Genomic DNA, 15949 nt, shown 5'->3' with positions numbered 1-15949 from the left:
CCCGCCCCGCCGCGGCCCCCCCCGCTGCGGTGCCTCGGCAGCCCCCTTTCGTTGCGGGCACGGGCAGCCCCGAGAAGTGGCCGCACGGGCTGGCGCGACCCCAGCCCCTCTGCCCACGCGGCGCGCAGCCCCGCCAGCCCGGGCACCTTCCGTCCCCGGCTGCCGGGGGGTCCGAGGATGCTACAGTCCCTCCGTGCGCTTTGTCCGGCACAGCTGGCAGAGCCCGCGCGGGCTGCAACAGGTCCTGCCTCGCAGACCCCCTCCGTGCCGGTCTCTGACCACCTGCTTTGTTTTCTGATCGAAGATTTGAGTCATAACATTTTTGTTTATTTCAACAACTGCATTCATTGCATAGGAAATGAGCCAACATGTCTGTGATGGGCAGAGCGGAATATGCCATGTTTACAATTGCTTTTGCTTCCCCGGTATCAAATTTTACAATATAATCGAAATCTTATTTTTGTACTTCTGGCCCCTGTTATTGACTTAATCTTCTTAAGTGCTCCCATTATTCCAGTTACTTCGTTGTTGCATGTATTAATTTTAATCTTTTGATCTCCATATTAGCTACCGCCTGCGACTAATTTGTTGCTCAGTGTTTTTCTTTGTTTTGACCTGCAAGGCATTTTCATCATGGCACAGAACTCTGCTGGCAGATTGCATATAATCTCTGCACTTTTTTCTCTGATGCTTTGCATAGTTACGACAAATGCAGCTTTACAATTTTTAGGTGAAATCCATGTCTTTTATGAAGGGGGAAAATGATCAGTGCATGGTTAGATAAGGAAACTAAAGAGGCTTGAATAAAGCATACGATTTAGGTATATAAATATATATAAATGTACACATATATATATGCAATCTAGATAGATAGATAGATACAATCTAGCTATGCAATCTGTATAAATGCAATCTATCTATCTATATCTATCCATATATATGCAATCATATATATATATTTATCATATATCCCACAATCATAAATATCATATATATGATTCTGATTATATATCACAATCATGTATATAATATATATGATTGTGATATATATGATAAATATATATATGATTGTATATCTATAGATAGATTAAATATATATATAGATATATTGATTGTATACATAGATTGCCTATATATGCATATATAGATTACAGGTAGATTGCATATATAGATTACAGATAGCATCTATCTATCTATCTATCTATGCTTTATTCAAGCCTCTTTAGTTTCCTTATCTAGATTTCCAGTGATAATTTTTATGATTGCATATCTATAGATAGGTATTGCATTGTGATATGCAAATCATTTTTTGTTTGAAGTCCAGAGATGGTCTTGATAATTAATGGTAAATATGTTCATCTTATGTGCTGTGGGAGAGAGAGAAAATAGTGCCAGATCTGAAGCCCCAAGAAGCCTTTTTTCCTCCCCTGCAAGTTTCAAAGACATATTTTTTGGAAGGACTTATTTGGACACAGAGACAGCTCCTGGTCCAGACTGGTGTCACTGGTGGGTCATTCCAGTAAAAGTCCTGGCTGGAGCAGAGTCCCAGTGCTCTGTAGAGGAACCAGTTACAGGATATAGAAAAGTATCCACAGTGATTATGGAATAAAAGCTTTTGTTTTTGAGGCAGAGTTTTAAAGGGAGGTTGTTTTTTGCTCAGGCACTACATTACATCTCTTTGGTTTGTGGCTGTTTTGTTTTATTTTAGCCTTTTAGCCCAGAGTGGTTCTTGTTGCCTCAGGTTAAAAAAAATGTAAGGTAAGAAAGGGAAACAGTCTTGATGCCTGCTTTTCTGCCTGTATGCTTATGAGCACAAATGTTCTTTGATGTTTTGGTCACTAGAGAGGAAGCAAGGCAGTTCCTAAGGTGCCTCTGGGCCAGGCAAAATGCAGTACAACTCAGAGGAAGGACTCAGTTAGCTGCTGAGCCATAAAAACAAGCTGGATGGATTGCTGCAGACACGTGTCAGTCAAACACTTGGTCACATTTCCAGTATCCATGCCACATGCCTCAGCTCTGGCGAAGAGGGATATTTAGCTAGCTTTCCCTGTCAGCAGGAGGGGAGCTTTGGCTTGGTCAAAATGTAAGCGTTTTGCTGGTATTGTCAGTCAGTCAGGAATATAATTTAACCCTTCTGACCATGCCTAACACAACTAAAATAGCAAAAGTTGTAGTCGAAGTACAGTTATATCAGCAACCTTTTGCTATTAAAGGTTACTTCAGGGGACTGTTGTAAGCCACACCGGGCACGTCTACATGAGACGCTTACTGCGCATTAGCCTAATAGTACTGTGCAGTAGCATGTCACAACAAAAATTGTGCTAATAGCCTAATAACACTGCTCGGCAGGCTAGCGCGCAGTAAGTGTCACTAAATAACCATGCACTGGCGCAACTGCGAAGTAACTATAGTTACTGCGCGTTCAGTTAGTATTTCATTTAAAAAGTACTAAACTAAATGTGTAGTAATTAGGGTGAATCTGATCTCTTTTATTAGACCAACCCAAATAGTTGGAGAATAGTTATTAAGCTTAATAACTATTCTCCAACTATTTGGGTTGGTCTAATAAAAGAGATCAGATTCACCCAAGGAACTTTGTCTGCCTATGTCCTTAGACCAACATGGCTACAACCTACACCTCTAGTAATTAGGGCACATTAATGAATGTGCCCTACACATTAATGAACGTGTAGATGTGCCCACTAGCAAAGAAAACCCACTGTCTCTCTACCAAGTGGGTTTTCTACTCTACCACAATTGGTATCCCCGTAGCAGCAAAAGCTTATATGTAGCAAGCACTAGCCTTGAGCCTGAGGCCTGTTCAAAGGCCAGTCTATGCCCAGGGGGGTTTTAAATCTGGAGTTACTTTGTGCAGCTGAACCTGACCATTCCTGATGTGGGTTTCTGAAGCCGTGAGTAGTCCAACTTGGCACTTCCGGGCTTATTTTCCAGCACAGCTTCCTAGCAGGTCATTGTTGCCGCATCACCCATGTACACTTACAGATAGAGCTGGGCGCTGTGTGACTGAACAGAGCAAAAAGGATTAGGTTCATCTTGGCCTGGTGCAGACTTCGCTGTGGAACAGGTGGCTTATGGGGCTAGAGCATTTTACCAGTGCTGGTTTCCAGAGGCAGGTTTCCTTTTCTTACCTGCTTGCAGTCCAGGGCTCCCAAAAGCCAAAGGGCTCTCCATAGACTCTCCCCTCCATCCCCCCCATCCCCAAATCAGGCTGCTCAAGACATTTCACTCCAGCTTTAGGCACTGGAGATATGAAACATCAGGAAGACTCATGTGTGGTGACTGCTTTGGAAAGAGAAGGCTAAAGGAGGCACTGAAAAGGGGATTGGTGTGAAATCCAGGTGTTGAACATGGGTGAATTGTGCCAAGAATTTGGATGCACCAGATGAGTGAAGGCCAAGTGCTCCTTGGCTTGCTTTTGGCAGGGCTAGAGGCAGGGAGGAGGCAGGCAGCAGGCTGAGGCAGGTGACCTTGCAGGATGGGGCAGCAGGGATCTGAAGGGGGGCTCACATGTTGCAGCCCAAGCCTTGGCGTGCATATAGCACACGGCTGGCTCATACAGTTGCCAGACTCTGGGATGGAGGAAGGTGAACAGCTGCAGCCCCGGACCTGACGCAGCTGGTGCTTTAGCTTGCCTGGGAAGAGCTCGTGCTTTTAGGGCATGTGCATAGGATGCAACCCAGCACTGCATGGGGATACTGAGCTGTGAGCGCACCTCCTCCAGAATTGGTGGCCATGCAATTTATGCTGTGCCCCAACTCGCTTCATTTGGTAGGGGGGGAGTGCTAATGATCTCTGCTGAGAAGCTGGACTGGTTAGCCTGAGAGATGTAGTGTTAATGCAGCTGTACTGTTGGTGGGGCCTGAGTTACCTCTAGGGCAGAGGCTGAACACCTCAGGTAAAAGAGGGGGGGGCACTGAGGTTAAGGTGGGGGAAACCACTGAGGTTAAGACGTTATCCTGGGAGGCAGGATGCCTTGGTGGGGGGGTCAGTTTATGACTGCCGATTCTCTATGACGTGGACAAATTGCTGAGCCCTAGTGCCAGAAAGGTGCTGACATTGCTAGCTTCCACTAATGTGGAAGGCCTTTGAGATCATGAGCCTGAGTTTTCTACCTGTAAAATGGGGATAAAGGTGATATAATACCCAGTGCTCATGAAGCTCGAAGTCCACTAATAGTTGTGAGGTGCAAGTAGCAGTGTTAAAGACGGAGTCAGTTTGCTGCGTGACTGCTCAGCATGAACAGCAGGGAAATGCTGAAGACAGGGGCATGCCCAAAATCTGGCCCCTTCCTCAGGGTTACAAGGCACCCTCACACCTGGTGCCCTCTCTTGAAAGCAGGTGCCTACGCCCAGTCTTTCAAAGAGCTGCATAATGTATGGAAAGAGGAGGACTGACCTTATCTAGTGACTGCTCCACGCAGAAATTAAGTAGTAAGGCAGGACTTGAAGTCAGGTTTCTGCTGTATGAGGTCAGGGACTTAAGAACCTGCCTTATTAGCTCAATGGTTATTTGCCGGCTGACTTTGGTCTCAGGGCTTTTTGAATGCTTGTCGACATTAGTGGCACACATTCATAGGGGAGGGGTGAAAAGGGTGCCTCTGGGTGTTTCCTGGTGGGTTAAGGTGCTTGCCTGAGCCATGTGAGAGCTGGGCTTGAGACCTAACGCTGATGCGGGTCCTGGGGAGAGTCTGAAAGCAGGTGATTGACTTGCTGTAATGGGAGACGCACACTGGATTACATCGGTAGCTGACAGATGTGCTCAGAGGTTGCCCGCCTCTTTTCAAACACTCACAGACGAGCCCTCCAACCCACAAGCTAATGGAGGGGGAATGCTGCTTCTTGGTGTCTGTAAGTCAGTAATCCTGGAGTCAGGCAGTGAGAGAACAAGGGAGAGATTGCAAGACAGCAAAACAATGCATGCCATAGCGTGGTGGTTAGGGCTCACATCTGATGTGTGGGCAATGCGAGTTCAAGACCTGGTGCCACTGATTGGCTTCTTACTTGCACACTAAATTATCAACTAGGGAACAGCATCAGCAAGTCAAGTTGTGGGCCTCTCTGCTGCTGGTGTGTCAGAGCACTGGGCTCAAGCCGAGCAGGGATTTGTAATAGAGCTCCTGCCTCCTCAGTGAATACTTTCATTCCCAAGGTTATTGCATAAATGGGACCATCTGGCTGCTGCTTGAGACCAGTTGGTTAGGCACCCTTGAGCATGGATGGAACCGAGCAGCCTAATAGGGTCAGGGCTAGATGTCTTTGCACCAAGACCACTTTGCGGGAAGCTGCGAGGCTCTCTGGGGAGCCTAAGCACCTAAGGCCCTCAGTGGACCTCCGCATCAGCATGTCCTCACTCAGTGCATCCACACTAGCATCCAAGCATTTGCAATTTGAAGCGTGGAAGGCAAGATGTATCAAGGCCTGGCTTCTGCCTTAGCCTGCTACAAGGGGGCTTGTGCTTGTCTGCAGTGGGGAATGCAGCAGCTTACTGGCAAAATGCGTTGTGTGCTGCAAAGGCTCATATGAATGTATTACTGGCCCATGCAAAAGCTCTCCCTCTTTGCCTGGTCTGGCCCGCCTGCTTTTGATTGTCACCTGTGGCTCTCCCTGCCTGCAGCAGCTCTCGCTTCATTCTAGACTGCACAGGGAGGGTTTTTACCGTCTCCAATTATTCACAGGAGTGGAACGAGCCGTGTTCAATCCAAAGACTACGGGGTTTCATGAGGGAAGCCAGCCTCGGAAAGTGTGAGGACTAGGTGGAACGCTCCATGGCAAGAAGCGGCTCATTGCTCTGGTTTGGATGATGCCCTGGGCTTCGCTGATGCGTCACGCTCTATCGGAGCAGGCTGCTGGAGTGCAAGGACCCGACAACTATGCAATCTGCTGGCAAATCTTTCAGGTTTGGAGGGCATCTTGTGCAGATGAGACTGGAAGGAACTGCCAGCTGCTGCTGGAACCTCCTGTTACCTAAGGGCCACAACCTGGTTTGGGCCTGGAAGGTATCCTCATCAACACCTTCCCCACCTTGATCTTTGCAAGTGAACCTTCAAACCATCTTCTTAATGAATAAACTGTAAAATTAAAAAAAAAAAAACACCCAAGTGAAAAGAAAATGCCTTTATTCTTGGAGGAGGCGGGAGGGCTCTTACAGCTCGGCCTGTCATTGTTTTTCTAAGGCAGACATACATAAAAAGACTCCATAGTTTAGTCTGAAGACATCTGAATAGTTATTTATTGAGAAGCCACAGTTCTCACACTCTTACAACTGTCGGCTTGTATAAGGCAAAAGCAAGATGGATCCACTATTTTACACAGAAAGTAAAAGCTTCTGGAGGGGGGAACTCGGGGACATGCACGTACTGGTCAAAAATGCAAATGTACATGACATATAAAACCATTGTGAAACAAAGGAATCAAAATGATGGTTACAGTCTACCAAAAGAAATGAGAGTCATATAGTTTTATAAACACGTTTATATAGGCTAAGGTTGTATTTCGAGGTGCCTTTGTACATACACAGTTATCTGAACCTTAAACAAAGTGTAACATTGAGAGGGGGGGCAGTCAGCAACATAGAACAACTTCTGTGGGGCGTACCGTGGCATGATGTACCCATGAGGATAGGATGAATCTGCCGGAGCAGTCAGAATCACTAACCCATTGGGATGCAACCTCTCCGGAGTTAGCTGCACGTTCAAGGCAAATGCCTGGTTTATTAAACAGGGAGGCAGCACGAGTCAAACGGCCGGTTTCTTTTTTTGTTTTGCTTTGTTTTTTAATGAACAGAGAGAACAAAAAAAAAACTCCTTGGTAGCAGCCTGACTTTTCTTTTAAAAACATAGCTGTTTTTATTAATTTTAAGCAGTTGGCATCCACAGGAGAGAAACAAAGAAATGAAAAGACTCAGTTCACTCATCTTCACAAAAGTTTACCATCAGTGTATATACAGTACATTAATGACGCGTCGTTTAAACTTGAATTGTAACAGGGACACACCTAGCGTGTTTTTCTATGTAGTTTTCCATTAACAGTATTAAACAATGGTGCTCCATATTGCTTATGAACATATAGATATGAAATTAGGAAACCAATGAATCAAAGAGAGGTGCTAATCTTATTACCACACAGCTAAAATGGCATTTGTATCGGTCAACTTCTCATGGGCATTTAGAGCGGACAGAAAAGTTCCTAATGTGGCTAACTGAATAACAGACTAGGTACATGCACTGGTTACCAGGCTATCACCAAGTGGGCCTCTAAACCACATTAGCTAATCATCCTCTTCGTCTTCTTCGTCACTGTCCTTCATCGTTATGCCCTGAAGACCTCCACCTTCGCTAACGGAAGCTGTGGCTTCTTCTACAGTCAGCCGGTTTCGCACTGTGTCATAGGTTTTGCTGTTTAAGGTGGAGTCCAGTACCCCTTGCAATCGGAAATCTCTATAGTTTTTCTAAGAGGGAAAGAGACGTGTCAGGGGGGAGGGAGGCAACAGACAGCACCGAGTCAGATTTAAATGCCCAGCAGTGGTGTCTAGTGCCTCACTTCAACATCACCTGGACCATTAGCCTGAAAGGACATGACTAGGCTGAAGTCAGAGGCCCGATTCTTATCATCACGGAGGGTTTTTTACAATTCTCTTGAACTGCAAAGAGGCCTTAAACCATGTGGAGTGGCAATTCGTGCCCCCTTGACATGGACAGAGAGGTACAACGGTCAAAGTCAGGTCCAAAGAGCAAGTTTGGCCCCTTCACTTCAGTGGGGGTTGTGCCTTCATGAGGACTCCAGAATCAGGCCTACTGGGTCAACGGCACAGAGGCTGCAAAGCAAACCCGGGTACGTCTATGCTGTATACTGCAGCCTACTGTAGAGATGCCCAGCTTAGTTTTACAAGAGCTGGCTCGGGTACTAGCAGCAGTCTCCCCGTGGCAGCATGGAGCGCTGCATGGGCTAAATGACCCTGTTCCTAGATGTACTCCGTTCCCTTTCACAATGTACTGTTGCAGCACGTGGTTTCTTCTTTAAAACATAACACTGCAGCCTGTGAATGGGAAGCATGCTAACACATCGCCAGAACACTCTGCTTTCCTGAAAGGGAAATAGTGTAAATACCCGTATCGAGTGTGTATGTTGATCTCTTCCCCTGCTTTCCTCGCTACAGCAGTTTGGTTAGTTAGCAGGCTGGTGGAATTAAGAGTTAAACCTAGTCTCCTTCTATATAAATTAGGTTAGATCTTCCTGTTGGGTATGACTTAGTGGTACAACTCCAGCCCTTTTACAAAGCTTGCAAATATATATATATATATATATATATATTTGCATCTATTTAGTTGGTCTGATAAAAAGATATCACCTCTACCCAAAGAGTTTTGTCTGCCTATCCTCTTAGACCAACACGGCTACAACCAATAGCCCTTGCATAATGAATTGAACCACATGCTATGAATTAGTAACTGCTTTAAGTAGTTACTTTGCGGATCCAAAAAAGTTCTCAGATTAGTTTTTGCTGCTGCTCAAAGCAATATTTAAAAAACAGGAAAAAAAAAAAGAATTCCTTGTCTAATGACTAATATGCCTCTTGTTTTCATTTCTGAACAGCACATTTCTGCCTGAATGCATTCAGGCTTTGAATCTGTGCTCTGCGTACAGGAGAGCACAAGCATTTTAAAACGAGACCAAAAAAAATATCAGATAGAACCTAAATGATCAAAAATTTATTTACCCCCTTCTGGGATCTTATTATTTCATGTAAACCACTGTGATTTCACACTGAAATAATTATCATTAGTCCAAGACGTGCACCCGAGCATGCAGAAAAATATGCTCCTTTCAGGGTATGTTATCTCACCTTTGTGATCTCTTAGAGTTGATTTTATACACCCATTGTCAAAGAAACAGCTTCAATTAACTTTGAGAACAATCATGATTTGCATTTTACAATAATCACAAGACATATTTAAACATTGTTGGGAGTAAATATCCCCATTCAACCAAGTGTTACAAACTTTATGTTTAATTAAACCCCAGATTAAAAATGATTATTTGGCATGATTTCTTTGCACGTGGAAAAAAAAAGTTAATTTTTTGGGACGTTCGTGTTTGCAAAGTCACACACAAATCGTTACCTTTACTATCCTAATAAGGGTTTTCAGTTGGTAAATGTGAAGCTGCAGGTCCATGCGGTCCGTCAGCCAGGTGCACATGACATTCATTGAGCTGGTGTACCATTGCTGCAAGAGAGACAAGAGTTCTCCAGCAAACACAGCGCGGGAGCACGGTGTGACATGAATCAACACAAGCAGGACTGACCTTTTTCTGTTTGCCAACCTGCTAACTTCCTCTGACAGGATTACAGGGGAACGCTTTTTTTTTTTTCTTTCTTTCTTTTTTTTTTTGGAATGCACTTTCCATGAATGAGCATTTTTAGCAATTGATTCTTTTTTTTGGCCTGAAAAGGGGTTATTAAATAGAACTTGTGTTCAAAGACTCAAGCAACTTTCAGCACAGCTTGTCCATCCACAGCCTTTTCACCAAGAGGTTTTATGGGAACACTGATGAGTGCCAAAGGAGCACGGCAGGCTCTCCCACCGTGCGGCTGTAGAGTCGGTGTGCCAGCAACAACACTGGGTTAGTCCCTAGAGTTCCCCCCCAGTAGTAGTGTGACCCAGCCACTGAAAGTGTCCAACCCAAGATGCTTGTGCCACTTACCTGTTGGGAACTTCAAACCCAATCCGCTGAAGGAGGCAGCTTGTTCCCCGAGAGGACAAGGGGGTACTAACACACTGCAGCTCTGTCCTAACATCAAGTTTTATTTGCAGATAGACTGACACAGGAGCGTATGGGGCCTTTTATTGGCAGCACAAGCTGCTGCAGTCTCAACCCCAGAGCTATCAGAGAGGTAAAAGCACATAGCCAACGAGCTCATTTCAAGCTGTTGAAATCATAGTTCCCCTCCTAGGGCTGAAATTTTGCTTCTTGTCTGTGAAAAGCACTTGCAGCGGTGTCACAGCACACTGTCACCCCTGCAGAGCAGGAAGCCTCTGGTGGGCTCCGGGTTTAGAGCACTGCTCATATATTCATAAATCCTATTCAGACGCGCAGGATCAGCGTTCCCAAATGGCAGGATGGAAATGTGTTGGGAGGGGGGAAGCATAAAATGTCACCACTTCCTGCTCCACTTCCCATCATCAACAAAGCAATTTTCTATGCAATTAAGAGTTGTGCCGGGAACCCCCAGATATGCATACACTTACCACACCTATACGCTCGTGGAGAAAGGAGTCTTTTCACAGGCAACAACACAGAGAGAGATTTCATTGAATGCCAGTTAAAAATACTTTTTCTGTACCCACTTTCCCACTGCCCTCTCTGAGGAAACTTCTGCATCCGTTTAACATTTGTAGCTTTTGTCAATAGTACTTTAAGCTTGACATTTTTATTTCCTCTTGAAAAGTGGAACTAGATGACTTCGCTCTTAAATTATTTCCCCATCAGTGATCTTTTTTAAGATCGCTCACTGAAGATCAGCAGCTAGGGTTGCTGTTCTCACTGCTCTACTTCACTAGATGCTCATAAAATCACCCAAGAAACATTCACGGTGAAGATGCCAGACCTTCATGCTTTGATATTATTAACACAAAGGTGTTTCCTTTTTCAAACGGGCCAACACATTGCTATATCACAGCCAGGCTCTCTGCTGAGACAATCAGGTGAAACTGCATCAGAGGCAAGCAGCGATAAGAGTTGGATATTTCAAATTCAGCAAATGGGGAATACATTTTTTTAAATGATGAAAGTTTGACTTTCAAACTTTTCAAATGAAACTTCACAACTTTTGAAGCAACACCTACCACCCCAACTAAAAGAATAAAGGATTAGAAACCCAATGGATGAAACAAAACTTGTTGGGGGATCAAACAAAACACTTCAGGTTGACTCCAAACCTAACTTTTTGTCTGTCTTATCAGAAAAAAATACTGCAGAGATGACTACTTTTGAATGACTCTGATTCTTTTCCTTTTGTTTCGGTTCAGTCTGTGAACTAACAATTCCAGTCTTCCCTAGTTCTTCTTTTTGTTACTGCTTAAGTCTGACAGGCAGAACTGATGAACAAGTGCCATGCAATTATAACAGCTAAATAAGGAGAAGTGTTAAAAGTGTGCCTTCAAACATTAACCAAGAGCCTTAACTTGGCAATCTGGCCTTTTTTGTGGTGAAACAGGAACCTTCACCACTGGATTTAAACTTCAGGAGCCAACCTACTACTAACCATTTGTATTGCAATATGGCCTTGCTCGAGATGGGAGCAGCACTTTGCTAGGTTTGAAGAGCACACATGTAATAATAGTTCATACCCCACAAAGCTCACAGGCTTAGCATGCACAAGGCAAGAGAAGGCTAATGAAAACAAAAAAGTCAGGCCCCAAAATGAATCGAATTGGGGAGGCAATACACAGTGCTCTCAGCACAGCGACAGCTTGACCAACATCAAGTCTTCTGTAGGCATCACAGCAGAGGGGATGTTATAACTGGTGTCAGGCTGCCAGGTGATTAACAGGTCAATTAGGAGCAATCCACAAAGAGCCTAATGAAGATGTACAAGGAAAGCAAAGTGCCTGGATTTGTTTTTTTTAAACTCCGGTTTGCCTTAGGGGAGTCTTCTTTCCAGGCTTGACTAAGGGAAACAGTTTAAGTACTTCACTAACAAAAATTAAGCCCCCCAGAAGCACGAGGTAGTTGCTCTTCTATATGGATCTCACTGTATGCAATGGTGGTGTCCTGTGGTCTGGGAAATATTACGATCTGACAGCAGTGAAGCCTGAACACAGACACCTCATTACAGTCCTTTGGCTACCAACAGCCCTAGAGATAAGGGTTTTTTTGGGATATCTTTTACTGGATGAGCTGCAGAAGGGTACTTGATGTCTGAAAGCTTGTCCAGGTATATAGTTGGTTCAATAAATATCACACAAAAACCCTTTCCTCTCACTCTTGGACCATCATAGCTACAACACCACACCAGCCCTACTGCCAATAGCGCCACGTTTAGCTTGTTTTGTCCCCTGCGGATGAAACTACTGGTCTCTTTGTGACCACCTGTTTTGTATTTAAAAACTGTGATCAGATATCCTGTTAGTCTTTCCCTCCTCTGGACAAAATGGTCCCAGTTTTTCCAATCTGCCAGGCTGCCATCCCCTCTACTTGTAGGAGTTTTAGGGAAGAGAGCAGAAATTCATGATAGATATTTCTTGACCAGGTCCTGAGGAAGGTCATTTTGTATCTGAAATCTTGCCTTGCCTATGCTGATCCAACAAAAGATATCGTTTCACCTCGCCAATCCGGCCTCTCGCCTGTTCCTTGGACCATCCTGGCTACAACACCATGACAACACTGTGGAAGACATCAAAATCTGCTATTTCAAACAGAAACTTTACAGCGCGAAGAAGAAAAGAAGCCAAGGCACACAGCGACATCAACTTCCTAAGCTTTTGCAGGAAACAAAGCATCTTTCCCCGAGGACTTACCGTCCTCAACAACATTGCATGCCACATGGGGAGAAGATTTCTGGCAGTCCTTAATCTAGAAGACAAAGGCACGGCGTGATCCAATAGCTGGAAGCTAAGACAACATCGGACCGGAAATAAGGCACAATTTAACAGCGAGGGTAAGTAACCACTGGTGCAACTTACCGCTTACCTAGGGACGGGATGGTTTCTCTGACACTCGAGGTCTTTACAGTAAGACTGGAGGTCTCTTTCAACACGATAGTTCTCCGCCTCGTTGGACGTCCACAGTGCTCCCTCTGGTCTTCAGACCGATGGGGAAGACGCTGATCCTCCACGAGGCACAGCAAAGAGCTCGAAGCTAGGAATAGGGGGTGCTCGGGTGGTCTAAATCACCCGTGTGCCCAGGATCTATGTCTGCCGCTCACTGGCTACCGCTGGCACAGACCCCCAGCACCCTTACTCCATGCAAACACCCCTGCCTTTCAGAGGCCTCCTTTAGCACCCATCCCTTTGGCCTAGCCTTCCACCCCAGTCTTTGCTGCAGACTTCACAGCACGTTCAGTTAAAGTCAGGCTCCACAGACACACTAAGCAAAGGCGCATGCAGCATTGGGCACGTCCTACAACCTGCTGCTGCTCGATCTCAGCTTTCCATGAGCAACCCACCCCGTGTTTATGGCTGCCTCTTGCTGCGTTAATATTAAATAGGATCTCTTAGGCCCAGAGACCTGCCTGTTGTTCCATTGATAATACGCTGTGTTCACCTCTGGTGCTATACACAGAGTACATAAAAAGCAGCCAGCTTTGCCTTGGAAGGGCAGGGCTTCCCACCGTCACTTGAAGCTACTAGGAGGACAGCACTCAGAAGGAGCACATTGACCCAATTGCACCCACATTTCCCACCTTTACAAGTGTGGCAAGTTGGCTTTGAAGTGCCCCTGCTGACCACTGGATCTGCCTGTGTCAGCTGCTCAGTTTAGGCCTGGGACGTGCAAAACAAACCAGGTCTTTGCTGAAGACAAACTTTCACATGAGCCAAACCGGGGGGATGTTCAATCTGGACCCTGAATCAGGCGCCGCATGCTGTCAGGCCCCTCCTGCGGGTGGACAACCATTTACATATAAACTACAACTGAGCAGACCCTAAAACACTCAGACCTAAGTGCCACATGCATTTATTAAATGCATGAGGATGCCCTGCTTACCAAGGCTAAGCCATTTCAAAGGAGGTTTGTGCTGAAACTAAGTCAACACGCAGACATAGTACAATGTTTTATCTCGGTCCTCTCGCCTGCCTCCCCTCTTTTTAACTCTGCTCGTTCCTAAGTGATTTGCTAGACTATAAACCACAGGCACGGCGGAGAGACTGCCGAAGCCCAGGGCCAGCAGCAGGACTAGGCCATTTAACACCACCAGGATGCTATCATTGCCGCACCGTTATATTTTTTAAGGACTCAACTCTCCCCAACAGCAACAAAACATTAGGTAAAGAAAAAAAGAGGGCTGCTGTCTTGCTTTGATGAAGTCCTACCTCCCCGTTCAGGAGGGAGAAGAGCCAGGCAAACTCCCATTGAGGCAAGTCCCAGCCTCCTGACTCCCTTCTCCACTTGGGCTGATTTCTGCAGTCCCTTTCCCCAGTTAAAAGAAGATCATTTCTGGGTCAGAATGACAGGACTGGGCCTGATGACTGCAAACTGTCAGCATGGCCGTGGGCAGCCCAAGGTTTCTACTCGCGCTTTCCCGCCTTGCTCCGTCCTTGCAAAGGCGAGAGGTACGGAGCAGCCCACGAGAAGGTGCCGATGGGCGACCGGCGGCGAGCTTTGGCTGTTGCCTTGGCGACAGCCCAGCCTGCCAAAGCCACAGGCTCCGTTTAATTTTTTGAACGCGGGAGCGCAAAGCACGATCTATACGTCGCCGGAATCGCAAGCTTGTCTCTGAATATATAAATTGCAAAAATTGATATGAATAAATCTGCAAGTAGCACACTGACTGCGGCACGTTTTCTCAAAGACTGTGCCGGGTTCCTGGGCTTTTCGGGAGGTGGTGTCATTACACATACACAAGAACATCTGCAAACTCCCGATTTCTTTAGTTCGCTTTGAATGGAAGCATGACCTCCTGTTCCTTGCCATGAACCTTGAGTTCACACTCATATTTTACATGTTACAGGAAGCCACAGCTCACCCCAGGGGTGCTGCGAACAGCATCTCATAAGGCAGATGCAGCACTGGTTCTTAATGCACCTGAAGGAGCCAGAGTCTTCATTCAAAAGCTTACATACTAGTAGCTTAAGGTCACTTCAGCTTTTGTAAAGCGTCGGACAAAACCAGGAATGCTTATAGGGCTGGGTTGTCAGCAGGATAGCAGAGGGATTACAAGAAACCTGTGACTCTGCCTCTTTCTGCCTTTGCTGGTAGTTTTTTTGTGTGTGAACAAGTGCCATACAACAGATTGAGGCTGCTATAAAGGCCTGGGACTGTGCAAGAGAACCCTGCTGAGCCTCAGCTGTGCTTGCAATTAGCAATAGGCATGAAATGATTATTGTTGTGGTGGCTGATGGCAATCTGAAGTGACAAGTTTTATGGGGGAGGTTGTAGTGGGGATGTTCAGCAAGTTTCTGCAAACCATTCATCGAAGGCTGCAACACAGTTTAGTCAAAGCTATTTTATGTCATTCAAAAGGTCTTACAAGTAGGCTGAAAGAATATTTTCTGCTCTCTGTGCCTCGGAATGGAGTTTTTCTAGGTCAGAGATTCTCTACTGCCCTATTTAGTGTCAAAAATACCCATTCGCCTCAAATTAGCAGAAAGCTTGTAGTTAAGGGCAAGAGATTAAGCATACAAAATTACTCAGCAGGTGACTGTGGGGTGGACTTGGGGGTTGAGAAGTCTTTAAAACTGACTACAAGACATTATATACTTCTGACAAAAGAACATAGTAATCCTACCTGCTTGCTTTAACCACTGTTGTTTGTCTATTATTATGTGCTTTAATGCTCATGAGAGCAAAACTACTGGTGATACTACTCAATTACCATAGTAACTCTCCCCTATGACCTCTTATTTCAGTACTTGCTTTCCAACCAGAACCAATCCAAGCAGTTCAAATCTGTTTAAAACTGTGACATCCCCTGCACGGGAAGACGCCGAATGCAGGCTGCCCTGCTCTTTGTCTGGGACGCAAACTTGTTTTGAAACGTTGAAAAGAGCCTTTCAAACGGACCTTTGAATTCTAGGTGTCCCAAAGGTAACGGATTTAATGTCGTGACGCTTCTTCAGCCCCAGCCGGGATACAGGCGGTGCAAAAGCGGGGACCACGGTGAAGGGGAGAGGAGAGTAACACGCTCTAGGATGGTCCCCAAGCTTTATTTCTACATGTAATGGCACATTTGCTTTTAAATAGCAGCTCTCTCCCAGATACTAGAGCCGGGG

General features: G+C 45.5%; 2 protein-coding genes across 12 annotated transcripts in view; one reads left to right on the top strand and one right to left on the bottom strand.

Moving 5' to 3' along the window:
- CUNH3orf14 (chromosome unknown C3orf14 homolog) overlaps nt 1-15949 on the top strand; it is a 76889-nt gene that overhangs the window by 25004 nt on the left and 35936 nt on the right. The window contains exon 6 of one of the 6 annotated variants that reach the window (XM_006019605.2): nt 5696-6438. The exons of the other annotated variants lie outside the window; for them this stretch is intronic. Coding sequence (XP_006019667.1) covers nt 5696-5773 — 78 coding nt within the window. The 3' untranslated portion in view covers nt 5774-6438. Of the gene's footprint in view, nt 1-5695; nt 6439-15949 lie in introns of those variants that run through there. 6 annotated transcript variants of the gene reach the window in all.
- Nucleotides 6572-15949, bottom strand: part of CADPS (calcium dependent secretion activator) — a 244038-nt gene continuing 234660 nt past the window's right edge. For 4 of the 6 annotated variants that reach the window (XM_014518002.2, XM_025199035.1, XM_025199031.1 and 1 more), the window contains 2 exons: nt 9140-9244; nt 6572-7467 (listed from right to left, as the gene is read on the bottom strand). In XM_014518002.2, the coding sequence (XP_014373488.2) occupies nt 7288-7467; nt 9140-9244 (285 nt within the window). In that variant the 3' untranslated portion in view covers nt 6572-7287. The remainder of the gene's footprint in view (nt 7468-9139; nt 9245-15949) is intronic. The other 2 variants (XM_025199033.1, XM_025199034.1) reach the window with 1 other exon arrangement.

Source organism: Alligator sinensis, unplaced genomic scaffold, assembly GCF_000455745.1.
Source record: "Alligator sinensis unplaced genomic scaffold, ASM45574v1 scaffold469_1, whole genome shotgun sequence".
Classification (NCBI taxonomy): Eukaryota; Metazoa; Chordata; order Crocodylia; family Alligatoridae; genus Alligator; species Alligator sinensis.
This window is presented reverse-complemented; position numbering and strand designations above follow the sequence as displayed.